The following is a 17,749-nucleotide window of genomic DNA, read 5'->3' on the forward strand; positions in this document are numbered from 1 at the left end:
GCCAATGATGATGTGTAATGTGGGACAACTATCACGATGGACTTGGCTTTGTTCATTCTCATCACGGCAGCAATAAATCCACACTTACTGCTTTGTCCCCAAAGACTCACAGGAAGAGGGCATAACCAAGCTTCATGACGTCCCTATGTAGAAGCCTCACACACTGAGGGTGGTGATCCCTAGAAGCCAACTGCGCCCAGACAGTGACTGTTCATCTGTAAGGGCTTACAGGATAAGCCTTATTGGGATGACATTCCAAGCTACCTAGTAGTCTCTGCTACACAAGAGACATTTTGTGGTAAACTGCTGTTAGTTGACAACCCTGACAACATTTACAGAGCACGTGTCCACAGCAACACAACTGATCTATTTCTTCAGGGCATTCCGAATTGTATGAGACATTTTCCAATCATGCTCGAGCGGCACTGAGAAAGGTGAAAAACCTGTGCACAGCTGAAGAAAGTGGGTTGCAACCTGCAGTTTCAACCAGCAAAGACCAAGACAACCGCCCGGTAGCAGAAACAAACTACAGCCCACAACAGGGTGCACGGCACAAACCCTTGGCTTCCTCTGAGTTGTGCCACGCAGCGCGAGGACATCGAGGGTAAACATAATATCGGCCCAGTTTTAAATGTTTCTGAGTTCTCTGCTCGGTTCATCTCCCTAAGCGGAGAACTTAGAAGTGCTGAACCTCCACAGTCAAAAATTATTTTCGTGCATTTCTCATACAGCAAAACACCGAATCAGTTAGCCTCCTGATAAGATGAATTTCAGGCGATGCATTTTGAGTGTGCAACTCCTTGGAAATCTCATCTCTCTGATTTTACCCTACTCAATACACCAAAGAAGCAATGAAACATGTTTTAGCCAAACTGGCGAAAGCTGAGTACTGAGCAAAAATGTTTGCGATATCTCTGATAACCTATACGCTCTTCAGAAGCCTTCAATGGCAAAAAAAGTTATTGCAGTCAGACCCTGCTTGCTACACAAAGGAGCATACTGTATGCAATCTGATCAGGAGACCAGCTGACCCCCTGTTGCTACCAAAGCCGCTGGCAGCATTTCATTCACAGAACCCTTGATGGCGCAACCTCAGTCACTGGTTGCAAGTATTCAGAATACAACATGCATCTATCATGCCTTCGGCCTACTACGCAATCTGGTATGTCATGGACTTGCAAGACCTTAATCCGATCACAAGGTCGAGTCCATTGGAACCACCAACCTGGAGTAGGGTGGACGCTCTCGCCGAGTTCCGTGGGCGTCGGACAGGTGCCAGAATCATCCTCCCTGGAGCCTCTACGAGGGACGACTGGCGTAGCAACCACAGACGGGAGGTCCACGGGTCTCCGCTTCAGGATGGAGGCAGGTGTGCTCGTTGACGGCTGTGATGTGAAGGTGGTGTTCCGCCGTGGGAGGCCTTCCCACAGGGTGATGGGGGGCGTGCACAGGATCGAGGCGGCTTCCTCCTCAAGCCTGCAATGCAGAAGAGAGACAAGCAACCTTGCTCCAGGTCTGCAGCTGTGAGGAGAACACCAGGAGATGCTTCATAAGTGGCCTTAAACCTCCTTCTGCTCATCTGTGTGAGTGAGATGAAGCAAGTTTGATCAGGAGAGGCTGACTATGTAAACACCACCTGCTCCAGTAATGGACAAGCACACTCAGGGGCACTTGAGCCTGGGGACAGAATGAAGCTTCTCGGTTTTTTTCTCTAAAGTCCCTTCCAGAAGCGACCGGTATGAACAAAGTATCTGTGAGGTTCTGACATGCGCATGTACAAATCAGTAGCAAGAACACTTATTTGTACAGAGAAAACATCCTTTCTCAAAAAGCTTCTGCAAAATAGGAAGAGGCAAAAGAAAAGAAGACAGTGCATTCACTGCGTAAGCAAATATAGTGCATGCGCGAGTTTCCACTCAGTATCACAGATGTGCTCCTTTAAGAAGACACAATCTCGTCGTAAAACCATCATTGCGATAACCATGGTAAAATGTGCAGCCTGCCATGAATGGACTTGCCACCAGGGTGCTGAACCAAAGCACACTTAGTAGTCCCACTTCACAAAGAAAGATGCAGTTTCAGTACAGTTGAAGACAGAAAAATAGGTAGTGATACAAAATGTTTTTGAGGTGTTTTGTGCTTCGCATCCTGCAGCTAAAGCACACACCAACAATAGCGACTATGAATTTCATATATTACCACCTAATTGCATGCTTTTTTTTTATATATTATGACCACACGGTGACTGCCTAGTTTTTCACTCTCTCTCAACAAAGCACGAAAAGGTAAAAAAAATTCAAACTTCACCAAAAATATCTATTTAACTTCTAATCAGCAGTTACGCTCTCGAAAGAGGTCGGCACTTTTATGCACACCCTGAAGTTTCAGGACATAAAATCTCCCAGTGCATCAAAAGTCGCCGGGGATTGACGGCATTCCTGCTTCCTTTCTTTTCCGTTACGCTCAATGGTCCGCTAAGTACTTATGTCTGATATTTGAAAAATGTTTGTCACGCGCAGAACCTCCAAGCAATTGGAAACATGCAAAAATTACCCAGATACCAAAAGCACAAGACCGGCTTCTTGTTTCATCATATAGGCCCATTTCCTTGCTATGTACTTGTATAAAGGCATTTGAACACATTATATTTGCACACATTTCTACTTTTGCTGAGCAGAACGCTATTTTGATAGCCGACAGCATGGCTTCCGTCGAAAACATTCCACGGTAACACAACTAATAGAAACTGTCCATGATCTCGCAGCAGCATTAGATAGGGGTAGTCAAGCAGACATATTTCTAGATTTTGAGAAAGCATTTGATCGCGTCTGCCATCAAAAACTGCTTTTAAAACTGGAACCTATCTTTAAAAATGATTCATTGCTCTCATGGCTAGCGGCATATCTTTCATTCCGGCGTCAGACTGTATCCATTGACGGAATCAGTTCGGATTCCGCGCCTGTTGATCCGGCGCTCCTCAGTCCTTAGACCATTACTTTTTTTGCTCTTTATAAACGACACTGCTTCCACCTCCTGTTGAGTCCTGCGCTCTTCAGTCCTTGGACCATTACTTTTTTTGCTTTTTATAAACAACATTGCTCCCGACATATCGATTAAAATACGCCTGTTTGCTGATGATTGTATACTTTATCACGAGATTTACAGCCAGAATGATCAGGTACTGTTAAATACGTTCCTGAGTAAAATTCAGGTCTGGTGCAAAACTTGGCAAATGTGCATAAACTACAAGAAAACAGTAGCTATGACTGTGACACAAAAAGTCAATCCGCTGAAGTTCTGCTACAACATCGATAACACATTATCTCGGGTAAATAATTACAAATATCTAGGAGTTATAATCACGTCAGATTTAAAATGGAATGACCACATAACGTACACTGTAAATAAAGCTATGAGGCAACTTGGATATTTGAGGAGAACCCTTGCTAAATCCCCAGCAGAAATCAGACTTCTTGCCTACAAATCTTTCATTAGACCGGTTTTAGAATATGCGGCAGTTGTTTGGGATCCGCACACAAAGATCAATGTCACCAAACTTGAAAATGTCCAGCGTAAATGTGTCAGGTTCATATACAGTTGTTATAGCTGGAAAACGTCCCCAACAGCACTTTTGCAAACCGCTAATTTAGAAACCCTGTAGGCAAGACGATGTCAAGAAAGATTATAAATGTTTTATTTGATCTACCACAACCAGCTTGGCTAGATAGAAATGCATACAGTGAAATCTCGTTGATACGATTCGGCTAAATACGCTTTTCGGCATAATACGTTTTTTTTTTCGTTCCCGGCCGATGCCCTATAGAGGTAATGCATTTTTTGTACGGCTAATACGATCGCATTTCCACGTCGGTTTGGATAATACGATCGTGGAAACGTCTTCCGTAAATCTCGCGCAGTTTCGATTTTCGCGCCAGGAGGCAGAAAAAGTGTCCTAGCGGGATCTGACAGTAGCTGCAGTGGTCGTAACTCCCCTAGCGCTCGTGGCCGATTTTCGATGTTGGACATGACCTTTGCTAGATACGTGTAGGAATCACATCTCTCCAACTGTGATGATGACATCAGAGCCAGTCCTTTGCAGAGGGTGGGCAGAGCTACTGAAATTATCGCATCGAGCGAAACTACAGGCACGGCGGACTGAACACGCGACGACATGCGCTTCGTATGCTCGAGGCTTGGCCTGACTCGGCTCGGCTCGAGTCCGGCCGTGCCTCAGCACAGCGTCTGCAGCAGTGTGGCGGCCTCTGGGAGCCGTTTTCCCAAGCTCGCACAACAAAAGCGCCGAAGCGCACCGAAGGTTTTTAGCGCCATCTATCCTAAGACATAGTAATCACGGTAAAATCATGTGACCAAGAAGCAGTGATTGGCGCATGCATTGACGATCCTGTAGGCTTTGTTGCCTTTGTGTTTGCCATTTCTCGTTGCCATTTTGGTTTTCCGAGTGTTCAGCTTGCACTTCGCACTTATCGTTTTTGTTTTGGTGCCGCGTTTCACCCGTGCGCTTCACCATGTCTAGGAAGCGTAAAGCGTTATCGCTGAAAGAAAAACTTGATATTCTCGTAAAAGTCGACGACAATCCGCAGAAGAAACGTGTCAACCTGGCACGCGAACTTTGTTTGCCTGTTTCCACGCTGAACACGACCGTCGGCAAGCGAGAAGAAATTCGGAAAAACATTCAAGTCTTCGGCGCCGGCGTGAAGCAAACAAGGGGCGCCCAGCATGGCAAGATGGAAGAGATTCTACTGGCGTGGTTCAGGGAAGTAAGGGCGGCGGGCGTGAACGTGGACGGGACAGTTGTTCGCGAGAAAGCTGATGAGATTGCACTCTCGTTGGGCATTGAAGATTTTAAAGCTTCGGGCGGGTGGCTCCATCCTTTTAAAACACGACATGGCCTGTCGTATAAAACCGTTTCCGGCGAAGGGAAGTCTGCCGACCAAGATCAGGTCTCCAACTGGCTTTCGACTCTGCCGGCGGTGATTGCTCAATACCAGCCAAGGGACGTGTTCAACGCAGATGAAGCTGGGTTGTTCATCAACCTCCAGCCCGAGAAAAGTCTCAGTATGAAAGGTGAGACGTGTCAAGGTGGAAAAAAAAGCAAAGAAAGAGTCACCGTACTGTTGTGCTGCAATGCTGATGGAACCGAGAAGCTCAAGCCTACCGTCATTGGCAAGTTCTGGAAGCCACGCTGCTTCTCGCGTAACCCACGCCTTCCTGTCGTTTACAAAGCGAATAGGAAGGCATGGATGACCGGAGCCATTTTCACAGAGTTCCTCACCCATCTGGATGCCCGGATGCGTGCTGAGAACCGTAGAATTCTTCTATTTCTCGACAATTGTGCCGCGCACCCTGTCGATACTTTGTGGCTGCAAAACGTCAAAGTAATTTTCCTGCCGCCCAACTGCACCAGCCACTTGCAGCCCCTAGATGCAGGAATCATTAGAAACGTGAAATTTCACTTTAGGAGCTTGTTGGTCCGACGCTTTTTGGCCAAGATTGACCGGAAATATGCCAGCTTGAAGGTGGATCTTCTTGACGCCATTCATTTTCTAGCGATGTCATGGGATCGCATCAAACCCGACGCCGTCGCCAACTGCTTCAAGAAGTGTGGCTTTTTTTGTGCATCTGGCGATATGGCGGAACATGGAGCTGACAGCGCAGAGATTGACATCCCGGACTGAGGTGACCTCGATGTCGGCGTGTCTCCGGAAGAGTTTGTATCGGCGGACGACCAACTGGCGACATGCGAATTGCGCACAGTCCAAGACATCAGCGTCCTCGTGAAGACGTCTGGCGCAGAAAAACAGCGTTTCACAGTCATGCTTGCTGTGACGGCTGACGGGCGGAAGCTGCCACCATACGTGATCTTGAAACGGAAGACTATTCCGAAGGGAAACTTTCCCCATGGCATCCATATACGTGCACAGATGAAAGGGTGGATGACTGCAGACCTGATGGTCGACTGGATCAAGACTGTTTGGGGAAGAAGACCAGGAGCATTTCTGCTTCCCTCGCTTCTGGTTTTGGACAGTTTTAGGGGTCACCTTGTGGACAGCGTGCGTGCCAAGCTGAAAGAGCTGCGCACGGACATTGCAGTCATTCCTGGCGGCCTGACTTCGCTGCTGCAGTCTCTCGACGTGTCTTTGAACAAACCGTTCAAGGACAACGTTCGACGACTTTATGCTGAGTGGATGGCGATGGGCCAGCATGATTTGACGCCGAGCAGAAAGATTAGAAGGCCATCCGTGGAGATGCTGTGCTCGTGGATCACAGAAGCGTGGAGCAGTATCCCCGACGAGGTAGTAGCTAAGTGTTTTAAGAAGACAGGCATATCTAACGCTTTGGATGGAACGGAAGATGACTTCCTGTGGGATTGTGAAGATGCTCCCAGCGACGACACTGCCGTTTCCGATGAGTCGTGCAGCAGTGAAAACGAGGATGGCGAGGATTCAGACTTTGATTAGAGTACTGACGAAAAAAAAATAAATGGGCATTGTGCACTCCATGTGATGCTTAATGTGCGTGTTTATTGCGAAGGTAAGCCTTACTCAGCTTTTATTTTTGGTAATCGAAATATATGTTCTAAGACGTCTGACCTGCAACTTGTTTGCGTTTTCGGTGCTCAAAAATTTTTTGTAGGAAATTTACCCCGCGTAATTATCGCACCCCGAAATTTGCATCAGTATTTAAAAAAAAAAGTGCGATCATTATGCGAGTAAATACAGTAAATAAATCCATTGATGATGGGCAGCCACCACTTTCACGAGACTGGCGCTGAAAATTGGTTGTAGTAACCAGGGCCAATAAGAAATCTCTGAGCTGGCAGCATGAGATTGCATGCACTTGGAAGTGGCCTGTGCAGAATGAGGGGCACCTTGCTCGTCACCAAAACACCAGCTGCTACAGCGTTGCATACGATAGTTAGGGCTGCAGTGCCTTTTTCAGTGGCTTCAAGGTCCACGCTTTGAAAAGCACTGCTGCTTTCTTCCACTTGCTGTCTCTGTGAAGCAGTATGCCTCCCATGTGCTTTTCCTGCTCTTTATGGGTAGCCTCGGTGTACCATATTCACGCCTCTGAGCTTATACGTGATGCACCGCATTATCAGTATAATAAACTAGTTTGTGCTCTCCTTTCGAGTTTGATATATACAGGGTCAACTGTACCAATACACGCATTGCATGGCAACATTTTCATTAGCAGCAGATGTGGGGCGAGTGCCAATAAGATCCTCAAATTGAGCAATCAGCTACAATTCCTAAGAATTCAGATGCTCTAATACATGAACTCTATGGGGCATTTAGCACTGCTGCGAAAAAGTGAACATAATTGGGCGTGTGCAAAAAAGTCAGAGGCACAAATTTTCGGCTCGCGACTGTACCCGATTTTCTATATTTGCGTCGCAAACAGAAAAAAGAAAGCACAAGTTTCAACAGATATGCCGGCTGATCCTTGTTTTTTATTCAGCCCGGCCATGTGAATGAGAAACCAAGCTCAAAACTTGCAAGCTCCATGCACAAACTCACCGACTTCGTGGGGTGTAACGGCTGCTGTCTGCCGCTGGCGTCGACGTTGGGGCCCACGATTCGCTCCCAGCCACCCTGAAAGAGAAGGCAGTCATTAGCACTATAGGCAAGATGCAATGAACCACTTCGTACACATCGGACAGACAATGTGACGAGGAAATGGAAATCAGTATGAAGTTACCCCCTTGAGTAAGGGCTGCAAACTAACTTGGCAGCTAGTAATTCGATTAAAAAAATAACGCAAAAGTGAGAAAAAAAATTTGGAGGACGCCTTCAAGAATGGAACGCGATAGCGTTATCGCGCCCCGTTCGCACCGTCTACTCATTTGCTTGTCGCACTTTTGAGTGACACAAAGACGTAGTTCACATGATACAACCCTCGTTAACTTGTCCAAAGCATGACTGTTTGGTAATTACTTGTCCTGAAACGTGCGAGTAGTATAAACTTTTCGCTACAGTTCGTGCGCACAAGAGACATCGTAGTGCGCCCGGCACTGGCAGACGCAACCGCTTTTATTACACATCTCTCAAGAGTGAGCTTATGTTCTGACGCTTCAAGTCCTAGCGGTGACGTCATCGCTTCCTCAAGCGGCCTCTGCGAGAGAACCTTTTGGCTCCAGTTCGCGCGTACAAGCTTTCCTTCGCTTCAATGCAGCTGAGCCGTGCACTGAGAAGGGAAGCTCCGTTTCGAATTCCTACATAGAGCAACTTGCTATACTCATTTTTATTTATTAATCCTTCTGGGACGTAGAAGTGCTGCCAGCCACCTTGCCGAAACGCGCGGGCCTCAAGTTGCAGTCGTAGTTCGTCGGCAACATCGTTGCCGATCAGAGCCGGCGCGATGAAGATCTCGGAGGCCATGCCCTGTCTATCTTATTCCGTGCGCCACATGCATGATGGCGCTACGTGCACGCCAAGCGAAGAGAAAGTACAGCGGAAAAGTAATTTGCCACTCGCTTAACTGCGTATTCTGCAATTCTGTAATTTACATGGTCATAATTATTATTATATGCCACAATACACTTCTCTTAGGGACATTTCTGAGACAACACCACAATAGACACGCCATTATCCATTTCAAACCATCTAGCTGGCGTGGCGGAGTGGTTAGCATGCTCGTCTTGCACCCCAGAGGCCCACGGTCGATTCCTCAGGTCGGCGATTTTTCCAACTCATTTTTATTTATTAATGCTTCTGGTATTTTTCACTCACGACCAACACCGGACAACACGGGACAGCGGCTGCCACCGACGACACCGACTTTTCTGCGACACTGGGCCCTTAACACTATCGCGTTAATAATTACGGCCACGTCATCCTGCGCACTAGACTCTGCCTGGTACCATGGACACACAATGCCCAAGTGAGGCAAATTCGGCTTGTGAGCTCAGCGTTTGCATCAGAAAGGACAAAACATTATGCTGTGCAAAAGCTAGAATGGGATGCAGGCACACTGGGTGCAAGCCAACGTGTAAGGGGTCACGAACAGTGCGCTTCTCGTGACAATGATCACCTGCCGGGTTCAGGCACCAGTGGGATATGCATGGTACTAGCCCAATGAAGCTAGGCCTAACGTGCATTCAAAGTGAAGAACAGCTGCCCTTTCCAACGAGACCAAGATGGTCATAATCACGTGTGTAGAGAAAGAGCTTAGAGCTGACTGCGAGTCTTTGTAGAGTGGCCTATTATGAAATCATGGTAAAATCTCTGGCATTTTTGTTATGACATCTTTTATAGTCAGGCACACTTCCTTTCAGCAATGCAAACTCTGAAAGCCCAACCTGAAGAAGGAGCAGTAGGGAACGAAGCCTTAGTTCGCGCTGATGAGATGCTTCTGTTGAACTTGGTTATTTTGTGCTTATTTTAAGCTATCTTATCTTTACACATGCGCAATAATAAGAAAACGTGGTAAAGTGCATACCTTTCTGACAAGAGGCAACTTTGACAATTTCTCACTCTAATCCTACAAGTAGATCCCGCTTTAATTTCTAGCCCTGCATCCACTCTCAAAGACCGATTGCCAGCCTCAGAATGGATGCCTGCAAGCACATAAACATACACTCAAGCAGAGGCACACACCTGTCAGCAGGAGTGGAGGGCATCATGGGGGGCTTTGAGGCCTCTACAGCATCCATGGTGGCCCTCACAGCAGCCATCCGTGTTGACAGCCTGGGAGTGGTGCCTCTGTGAGGCACACGGGTGGGCACCGTCCCCAGGTACTGCACCGGTACACCTAGCAGCGGGAGGAGTGAACACCCCTGTAAGTGTCTCATACCTCACAGTCCCTCTAAAGCAGTTTCCTCGTGAGGAGGGAAGAAGCGTCGCTGATACAAAGGGTGGGTCATAAACTGCGCTGCCCACCTGCGCCAGCTTACTTTCCTTTTTGTTTGATATAATAAGAGCAAGCGTTCCGTGCTGGAGCCCATTCACTGCACATGTTAAACTTCTACTGCTTGCAAAAATGACTTGGGAGTCCGGCCCTAAGAATAGACTGAGAAAGAACAGCAGTTCATCACCAGCCCTCACCTGACTGGTTGCGTCTGCGTGCGGCTGCATTCAACTGTGATGCCGGCAGTGGCATCAGCCGCATGAAGCTCTGCACGAGCTCCAACGTGCCAGACACTTTCTGCCGCACCTCGATAGGATACGCCTGAACGACACATCGGGAGAAGAAAAGGTGAGGGGAAGATGCCCTCTGCACTTCAAGCTGCAACAAGCCTGCCACCACCACTGAAGCTCACCCGCTGCGTCCTCCCCTCCTGGAACAGCTCCTGGAGGCAGCTGGTCAGTGGCAGGACAGCGTGGGGACGTCCGCACTGCAGGAAGTGCAGCACCACATGACACATCCAGGTGGGGTCGGCCAGCTCGCAGAAGAAGCTGACCAGCTGCTCTTCCTCAGCGGGAGTGAGCGGCACTTGCAGCAGCAGCTCCAGCTGGTCATGTGCTTCCCGCACTTTCGCTGCACAGCATAACAGGGGGAAAATAAAGATAAGATGAAGAAAAGTACAAAGAGTGATGCACATTCCTCCATCGGGAAAACATCACACTTGCTTCCCGGTGACCACAGGCAGCACCAATAAAGGTTTACACAGCAGTCAACATTCCACCAATGGCATAAAAGAACACCTTCTGTGACCCATACAGCACACTGTTTTCTCTTTTCAGCGCAACCCCAAGACATACATTGCTCAATGATGGAGCGGTGCGAGAGACCGCCACTGGAAAAATGTAACGCGATCCAGTGAGGGCCAAGAACAGCAAGGAACCACACCTCACTTAAGGGTTAAGCTTGCACTTGGCTGTTCGGCATTAATAGCGACTGGAATTCACCCCTGTTGGCACAACTGCAAGGTTTACATGGCTTCCAAGAATTATGAGGACTCTGTAATACTCAGACAACCCAAAGCCGAAAAAAACCAAAGTACTTGATGTAAAACATGCCAATGACACGCAGTACTGCTTCTTGGCGCCTTTAAGGGGGGACGCGACCTTTGAAAACCGAAAAATCGCGAAACAGTCGATTTTTGGAAGATTATATATTCCGGTAGTATGTCTTATAAACTACCATTTCTGAAATTATCAATGCCCAACTTGCCGTAGAAATACTCATAATTATTTAGCAAGCGGCGGCAGCCGCGGAGCAGTGAGCAAGCACTGAAAATTCCCAAACTTCGCGCGCGCGCCATTCCTCTCCCGCCGAACTGAGCGCCGCCATCTTGGTCTTGTTTTGTTTGTGAATTCTTGCGTTTTCTTCTGCCACCCTCGGCGGCTGCGACGGCAGCGCGGTCGAGGCGTGGCTTGCTACCGATTGAGAGCCTCGTGGCGACTTTCAAATTTCCCGCGCTCGAATTCAAGGCTGCGATTGGGCAAAGCGCGCGCTCCGCGAGAACGTGGGGATCGGGCGACTACTATTGGCTGCTGCGGCCGCTGACGCGTCGGTCTCCGCCTCCCCGCGTCGTCTGCTACGGCTCTTTGCTTGCTGTCGTTGTTGGCTGTCTTTGTACTTCGTACGTTCTGTTCGCCTTTCGCCATTTTTGCGATCGCCGGATTTACGATCTCTCGTCGTGCCCTCTGAACGGTTTCATGCAACGTGTTAAACGTTGCGTGGTCGCTCACGATGCCTCTAGGTGCGACACGCATTCAGTGCAGACTTGGCTAGCTTTTCTTTTTCGTTTCGGCGCTTATGCTACGGAAGATAACCCGGGAAGTCGCTTGTCGCGTTTGGGCCGCTCCTCGTTCCTCCGGCGAGATGCCGCGATAGATAAACCGGGAAACCGCTTGCTGCGTCTGCACAGCCCATCATGCTAGGGCGAAATGCCGCGGGGGAATCGGGAATGCCGATTGTCGCGGCTTGCAGAGCACAGGATCGACGGATCTCAGCATGTGGAAAGTGGTCCGCGGCACCAAGGCGTTCGCTGTAGCCGATCGGCTAGTCGCACAGATGTTCGCTGTAGCCGAGATCGACGGAGCGCCATAGCCCTAATGTATATTTTGACAGTCACACCGGACTTGTTCGTGATAATTGCGAGTGTCCGTCTTAAGTGGGGCCGTTATAAGTGGGCTCGACTGTACCTGAATAAATTTTTGAGGGCAAGGCAAGCCCATGTATTCAAAATATGTCTGGAACTTGTCATAATTAATTTAGTTAATCAACATAGGTCTAACTGATAACAAAAAATCCAATTCTATGCTATTTTTCAGCAAGAAAATTTAGAAAAAGGGCTTTGTCTTGCCCTGAGGAACCTATCTAGGAATCAGCATGACAAATTGCACAATGCCAGTGCCTTTCACAATTTCTCCAGGCTTGATATAAAGGACCTTTTCGAACCAGTTTGATATGCTTCTGTAACTTGAGAACTAGCGTGCACAATTCTATTAAACTTGGTGGTTTTTCATTTGTTAATGTCATGAGCCTGTCTTGAAAATTTCATCATGATAACTTGAGAAACAAAATAGTTATTGTTCTCTCAACCTTTGAGAGCCGTTTTCTCAGAATCAATTTTTTGCACGGTGTGGCTGCTAGGGAAAGTCATAGCTCAAGAACCGCTTATTGGATTTTCACGAGGTTTTTTTTGTTATATACCTAAGTAAAATTCTGAGGGCAAGACAATTCGTTTTTTTAAAATATTTCATGTGTAATTAGGGGCAGTCAATTAAAATATTGTTAAGTCAGGTGTAAATTTGAACACTAAATTTGGGGCTGTACTAAAATTTTTCAGAGAGGAAATTTGGAAAAAGGGAATTGTCTTGCCCTGGGGAAACTATCCAGGAATGACCATAACAAATTTCACACTGCTAGCACATTTTGCAAATTCTCCAGGCCCGCCCCTAGGGACCTATGTAAACTATCTTGATATACTCCTCTAACTTGAGAACCGATGAGCCCAGCTCCATGAAACTTGGTAGTTTTTCAAATGTGTGTACTATGAGCACACCCTGAAAATTTCATTCAAATACCTCAAGAAATAAAAAAGTTGGTGTTCAAGGGTAGCCTCCCTCCTTAACTTGACTCCCTTGAAAGACCTTTAGCTATTGCTGATTACCACTGCTATCATCATCACTATTATTACCCCTATCACTACTATAATCACAATTACACCAATATCACTTTCATATTACTATCACTATTTCAACACCACTACCATTGCCATCCTTTTACTATCACTAATTACCACTATATCATCACATATCACTACTGCCCTGACGTTATAACTAGCTGCAACTATCACTACTATATCACTAAGTATTACTAATATCACTATCACCACCTGTCACCAGTATCACTATATCTACCATCTCTGACATCACATCACTCTCTGTCCCTGTCAAAAAATCCTTACTATCGCTATCCATATCTATCATTATCTGTCATCATCACTATCTGTAACTGGTATCATTATACCTACTATCTGTCATTAAGTATTATTACCACTGTTATTATTTTGCTATCTCCATCATAATTATCACTTTCTAACCTTGCACTCAACTGTTACTGTTTCCATTACACCCGAAGATTTCTATCAATTTCATAGCTTAATCATGTACTTAATAACCTATCAATTATTTAACCAGCCCATATCGCACCACAAAGCTTATGTGCATGCATTTTTTTGCCGACACTGATTGCAGACACTCCCTTTCTAAAACAATCATCAGTCTAAAAAGGTTTGTGCCCTAACAGTCTAAAATAGCACGCACACACACCCACTGCCCTTTCGAGATCAGTGGCCAGCATTAACCAATGCCCTTGGAAGAGAGGATGCCAAAGGGACAAAGGCTTTTTTTTTCTACCCCACTCACATTTTCTGGCCAGTGTCACAATGCATCCAAGCAGCTGCTCCAGGCTGGACAGGTGGCCGTGTTTGCGGACCAGCTCGAGGGCATCGATGACTCGACTGCAAGCAGACAAACAAGGTGGCATTGGCTAGGGCCTCCTAATTTTCTGTGGGGAAACATAGCACGCACAGAACGACAGTGTAAGTATATTTTTAAAACATGCTGTGCACACTCCACTGCACTACATCGAAAGTGACTATTGCAGCTCAGCACCAGATAGTCATTGGTATTATGCAGTTTCATGCCGAAATCAATCCAGATCCACACAACCTAAAACCTACCAGTTGGCCAGCAGCACGTCCAGCTGCAGGGTCATCTGGTCGGGCGTGGATGCCCCCTGCAGGTAGTCGAGGCAGCGCAGGGCCAGCGGGGGCTGCTGGCAGTGCAGCAGCAGGCGCACCGCAGGGCCCCACAGGGCATCCACAAGCGGCCGCAGCCCAGCACTGGCCAGCAGCTGCGCCCGCAGCAGGTTCTCCACACCTTCCTGAAACACACCAGGCTGGTTGTCAAATTCCTGGGCCCTTATCCAGGCAAAGTGTTCGTCACCACAGCCAGTTTCGACTCGCCATCGTGTGTGCTGCCTGGCATTACCTCGCTGCTGTTCCTAGTGGGCCTTATGACTGACATAATGGCTCTCTTACATGCGATCAGGTGGTTCTGGCTGCGCCTTGTTAAAGGGATAGTCTACTGGCAGGAACGAGTGTAACAATATTGGCAAATTCCGCTAAGTACAATCTCGTTACAAGAGACATGGTTACAAGAGACACTCTGTTACTAAGGGCAACTTTTGCAGGTCCCTAAAGTAACTTATTCACCATTTAGAAGAGACACGATTACCCAGGTGAGCTCATGCAACACAGCTGACTCGTACCAACTCGTATCGCACATGATTTCCTTATCTAAATTCTGTTTCATATCGGTGTCCTGTTTTGTTGCAATATGCCAGGAACTGAGAAGGAGTGCCTCCTCCTGACTGGGAAGTCAAAATGTCTCTGTTGTTTCAGTCCCACTGGAATGTGATGCCAGTGCCTGAAACTTCCCAGTCAAGAGGAGGCACTCCTTCTTGGTTCCTAACATATTGCAACAAAACAGGACATCAATACGAGACAGAATTTAGGTAACGAAATCTAAACTGTCACACATACCTTTGGTAAGAATGTTTGGTTACAAGAGACCTTGGTTACAAGAGACACCTTTTTCGGGTCCCTTGAGTGTCTCTTGGAACAAGGTTTTACTGTATATCTTACCACTTGGTGGCAGTAACAAGGGAAGGACTATCGACTGAACCAGGAATTTATATTTAAAACTGATCAGGAAAGTCAGGTTTTAGGAGACGGTGGTGCCATACTGCATCCTTTTGGTTCTACTAACATTTCATATGTTTGGAGCCATGTTTTATGACTATGCCACAGTGTCATACTGACATATATTTGTGTTCATACCAAATTAAAGCCTACTTTTTTTCTCTTTCAACAGGTTAAAGCTACTTTTATTCTTGAATCTTGCTTGATTCGCTTTCGAAATGAGTTGAAAACAGAAAACCACAGTGACACAACCAAAGACATCTCCATACTTGTAGCAGTCATGCTATAAGCAAGAATGGTTGTTGGCATCTACAGTAGATGTCACCAGGTTTATTTAGTTTATTTATTCCTTTCATTCTATTTCAAGCCATTTTGGCACTCTCAATTAGAGATTTAACAAAATCTGTTCATCTTAGTTAACGGCCTATTTCGCATTCAGCTTAAATGGCGCGGTAGTCTTAGCGTCCATACAGTTGCATACAGTTAATATACTAACTATATGTCGTGTCCACAATATCAGCGTTTGCAGATGCGGACTACCAGTGAGATAACGAGACTACCATGCGAAAATTTTTAGGCAGTTCTGATGTGTTTCTGTTTCCCAGTTGGGTAGTTGTTACTTTGGGGATGGAACCTTCCAATGAAGCAAAAGAAAAAAAAGTGCTGAAAAAATTAGTATACGGTTGATGTTTGTGCACGAGGACATTGCGCACGTGCAGTGTGTGCTTAAGATGGCTCAAAGCTTATGAACTGATAATTACCTATCTAGCCTTCACTAATAAACAAATTATCAATAGCTTATTACCTGATTATCATTGACAAATTAACTAATCATCATTAACTAATGTTCATACAGCTACTACTATCTCATTGGTTGATTAACTATCAGCACTGAAACCATCCTAATCCGTCTGAAGGTGAGTGACAGCTGCTGCGGACCCATGAATGGACACGCATGCGAGTCATGAGCCATAAAAGGCTTTCGCCTTGATATAATGAGAACAATTTTCTCAACAGCGATTACTATTCTTGCCCAAGATGGCTACGACAGCTTTCACCACTAGACTCACGAGCTATTAGCAGAAGACAACTTTTGGGTGACCCCACTGCACTTAGGCAAAAGCTGCCAATGAACTTGGGAAGAGGCCAGCATGCACCGTTCAGAAATGGCAAGCACTGAAGCACTTGAGGAGGGTTGGAAATGTAAAAAGAGGCAAATGGTCATAGGACTTGGCAAGCATGAAACACCTCGGCAAGCAGAACAATCAAAGTTTGTCATCTTTGAAATATAGCTGTCCCATAGTTTTTATTTCACTTTTAAGCTATCCTGCAGATGCGATCAAGCGCACTCATGGACAGTCGCGCTGTTCCAGACAATGCTTGGCACATCACTGGTCATTTAGTTTTATTTTGGAATGGCGTCACACTGTTCAAACACCTACTCGTATATTCCTTCATGCATCCACATGCGCAGTTTCAACACCACTGCTACTGCGTCGCATTGCAAAAAAGGGTACCAAAAACGTTTAAGATTTTGAAGCACTCTTCTACGTTCCTGACAATATGCACAAAGCAAAGGAAGCGCTTGAGGGAACTGGGAAAAACCATCATCTAGATGCACTTGGGTTTCATCTCAAATCAGACAACCATTATGCAGATGTTGATCAGATAAATTTGCTGTGATGCAAATGGTTTTCGACAGTTCTTCAGGCCATTGATAATTCAAACTTTCAGTAAATTCGAACATTCCCTTTCTGGTCCCAGAAGGTCGAATTAACAAGGGTTTACTGTATTTCTTTTCTTTTTCATGAGGTGTCATTGCCATGTTATATTCACGGGCACATTATTTACGTGCAAATACAGTATTTATTTACAATCCTAGATAATTATCCATGTATCACACAGCATCAAACTCTACCTATTGCAGGCACTGTAGTAGTTTAGCACTTTAAAATTCAACAACATCAAAGATAATGTTTTGCTTTCGAACTTGAGGCAACGCATGCACTAAGCAGCCTCACAGTTTTTTCACGTTTGAATGCCAAAGCTTGAAACTTTTGTACAAATCAATGTAAAAACGAAGAAACATGAAATGCACACTGGGCAGAGGATTCTGTAAGCAGAGAGCACATTATAGACTGCAAAGTACCTCTGATCCACCATTCACAAGCTTAGCAAGCAAGACTAAGGTGCAGATAATAGGTTACAGGTGCCAAGCACTTGCTGCAGACCTTCCCAGCAGCCCCTCCTAGATGGCCAATGTCAGAGCACCATAAAGGAGAAACACATAAAAAATAAAATAAAAACTTTTGCCTGGTTCTCTTTTGTCTGCTCAATATGTTTTGTCTTGGTGGCATTTGACCATCACGGATCCCTAGCAGCTACCTCAAGTTTCCGCTCGTCTAAGATGCCCCTGCCATTTGTCGCACCTCGTAGTTGCCGTGGTCAAGATGCCAGATTCCTTCCACCAGGCTCTGCACATCGGTGCCCAGGTGGAATGCAGATGGGAAGTACTTCAGTTTCTGCTTCACCTGCAACATCACAAGGCCGGGGAGGGCTATGAGCAAAACA

The 17,749-nt window shown here is 46.3% G+C and overlaps 1 protein-coding gene across 1 annotated transcript in view; it reads right to left on the reverse strand.

Annotated features, from left to right (window-relative positions):
• The window catches only part of LOC146193454 (uncharacterized), a 127,172-nt gene that overhangs the window by 45,428 nt on the left and 63,995 nt on the right, over positions 1-17,749 (reverse strand). Inside the window, exons 21-28 of the mRNA XM_084600555.1 lie at positions 17,608-17,709; positions 14,156-14,358; positions 13,839-13,933; positions 10,280-10,497; positions 10,065-10,188; positions 9,618-9,771; positions 7,539-7,613; positions 1,226-1,476 (exon numbers count right to left, since the gene is read on the reverse strand). Of these exons, the coding sequence (XP_084456681.1) occupies positions 1,226-1,476; positions 7,539-7,613; positions 9,618-9,771; positions 10,065-10,188; positions 10,280-10,497; positions 13,839-13,933; positions 14,156-14,358; positions 17,608-17,709 (1,222 nt within the window). The remainder of the gene's footprint in view (positions 1-1,225; positions 1,477-7,538; positions 7,614-9,617; positions 9,772-10,064; positions 10,189-10,279; positions 10,498-13,838; positions 13,934-14,155; positions 14,359-17,607; positions 17,710-17,749) is intronic.

The sequence above is a fragment of the Amblyomma maculatum genome, chromosome 4, assembly GCF_055883805.1.
Source record: "Amblyomma maculatum isolate TAMU_Amacu chromosome 4, ASM5588380v1, whole genome shotgun sequence".
NCBI classification, from domain to species: Eukaryota; Metazoa; Arthropoda; class Arachnida; order Ixodida; family Ixodidae; genus Amblyomma; species Amblyomma maculatum.